Source organism: Buceros rhinoceros, unplaced genomic scaffold (assembly GCF_000710305.1).
Source record: "Buceros rhinoceros silvestris isolate BGI_N320 unplaced genomic scaffold, ASM71030v1 scaffold16033, whole genome shotgun sequence".
NCBI classification, from domain to species: domain Eukaryota; kingdom Metazoa; phylum Chordata; class Aves; order Bucerotiformes; family Bucerotidae; genus Buceros; species Buceros rhinoceros.
In genome coordinates this window covers 3,029-4,244 of record NW_010403160.1, presented here as the reverse complement: position 1 = coordinate 4,244, position 1,216 = coordinate 3,029, and the positions used below count along the sequence as shown (strand labels likewise).

Genomic DNA, 1,216 nt, shown 5'->3' with positions numbered 1-1,216 from the left:
AGGGGTCAGACACCGCCTCGGACAGGCAGAGCCCCAGGCTGCAGCCAGACCCCAGGACGCTGCTCGTCCCCAGCTCACTGGTCTCTCGGCTCCTGTCCCGTTCCTCCGTCATGCTGGCAGCTTTGCGCACAGCCTCGGGGCCGCCCTGCTTCTCCCGTTCTCTGCTTCTGTCCTCCGTCTCTTTGCTGAAGCTCCTCTTGGTGAGAGCAGACCTGTTCCTGTCTGCCCGCTCCGCCCGGTCGGGACGCTCCAGGCGGTCACTGCCCTTCTCCGATCGTGACTCCCGCTCTCCTCTTTCCCCAGCCTTCTCTGACCTGTCACGGCTGGAGCTGCTCCTGCATGGGAGGAGGACAGATACAGTGTGAAGAGGCCACTACCACCCTTCTGCACCCCAGACTGCAGAGCTCTGCAAGGCAAGGCTGTCCCACTCCAATCTCATCCTGTCCCAGGGCCTCTTCTAGCATTTGACCACCCTCAGGGGAAAATTTTTCTGTTTCTCTTCTGTTCCAACTCATGCGGCTTTGCCTTTCACTCTGTCCCTTGGCATGGCTTAGCAGAGCCTGGTCTCATCCTACCCAAACCTTCCCCCTGCAGCAGACTGTAGTAAGACCCCCGCTTTGTTTTCTTCTTCTTCTACAACCCCAACTCCAAGTCTCCTTGGGGACCTCCTTGGACCAGCCTCCATAGGACTCCCTACAGCCCATCAATACCTGTGTGGTCCCAAGACATCCAGACCAGACCCAGCACCCCAGTGTGGTACACCCAGAGAAGAATAGCCGGGAGGAAGCCCAGAGTGGGGGTCATCCTTCTTTGCTGCAAGGACTCACCACGGATTCCATGACCCTCCAAGGCCCTATCCTGCCAAAGGAGATTATTCCAGCCCAGAAACCACACGTTTGCCTAGGTATTGACCGATCACTGCCCAATCTGGGGGGTTCCTCCCTGGGCTGCAGAACCACAGGCCAAGGCAGGGCTGGCCCCTCACCTCTGCACCACACGGCGGGACTCCATGCTCTCGGCAGACGTGGACTGCTGGAGCGCTGAGAAGCGGTTCAAGGTGCTCGTGGCTGGTCGCCCTGAATCAGATGCTGGGTGTGAAAAGAGGGGAGTCTCAGAGCTCGGCACCTCCCCAGTGCAGGAACCGCTGGGGGAAGGATCCCCCCTCCCACCCTGTCGAATGGCTCCCCGCCACCTCCCCGCTGCCTAGCTGAAACCG

At 60.2% G+C, this 1,216-nt stretch overlaps 1 protein-coding gene across 1 annotated transcript in view; it reads right to left on the bottom strand.

The window, feature by feature from the left end:
* Nucleotides 1-1,216, bottom strand: part of EIF4G1 (eukaryotic translation initiation factor 4 gamma, 1) — a gene marked incomplete at its 5' end in the record, with an annotated part of 6,864 nt that overhangs the window by 2,807 nt on the left and 2,841 nt on the right. Inside the window, 2 exons of the mRNA XM_010132910.1 lie at nucleotides 79-335; nucleotides 986-1,094. Coding sequence (XP_010131212.1) covers nucleotides 79-335; nucleotides 986-1,094 — 366 coding nt within the window. The remainder of the gene's footprint in view (nucleotides 1-78; nucleotides 336-985; nucleotides 1,095-1,216) is intronic.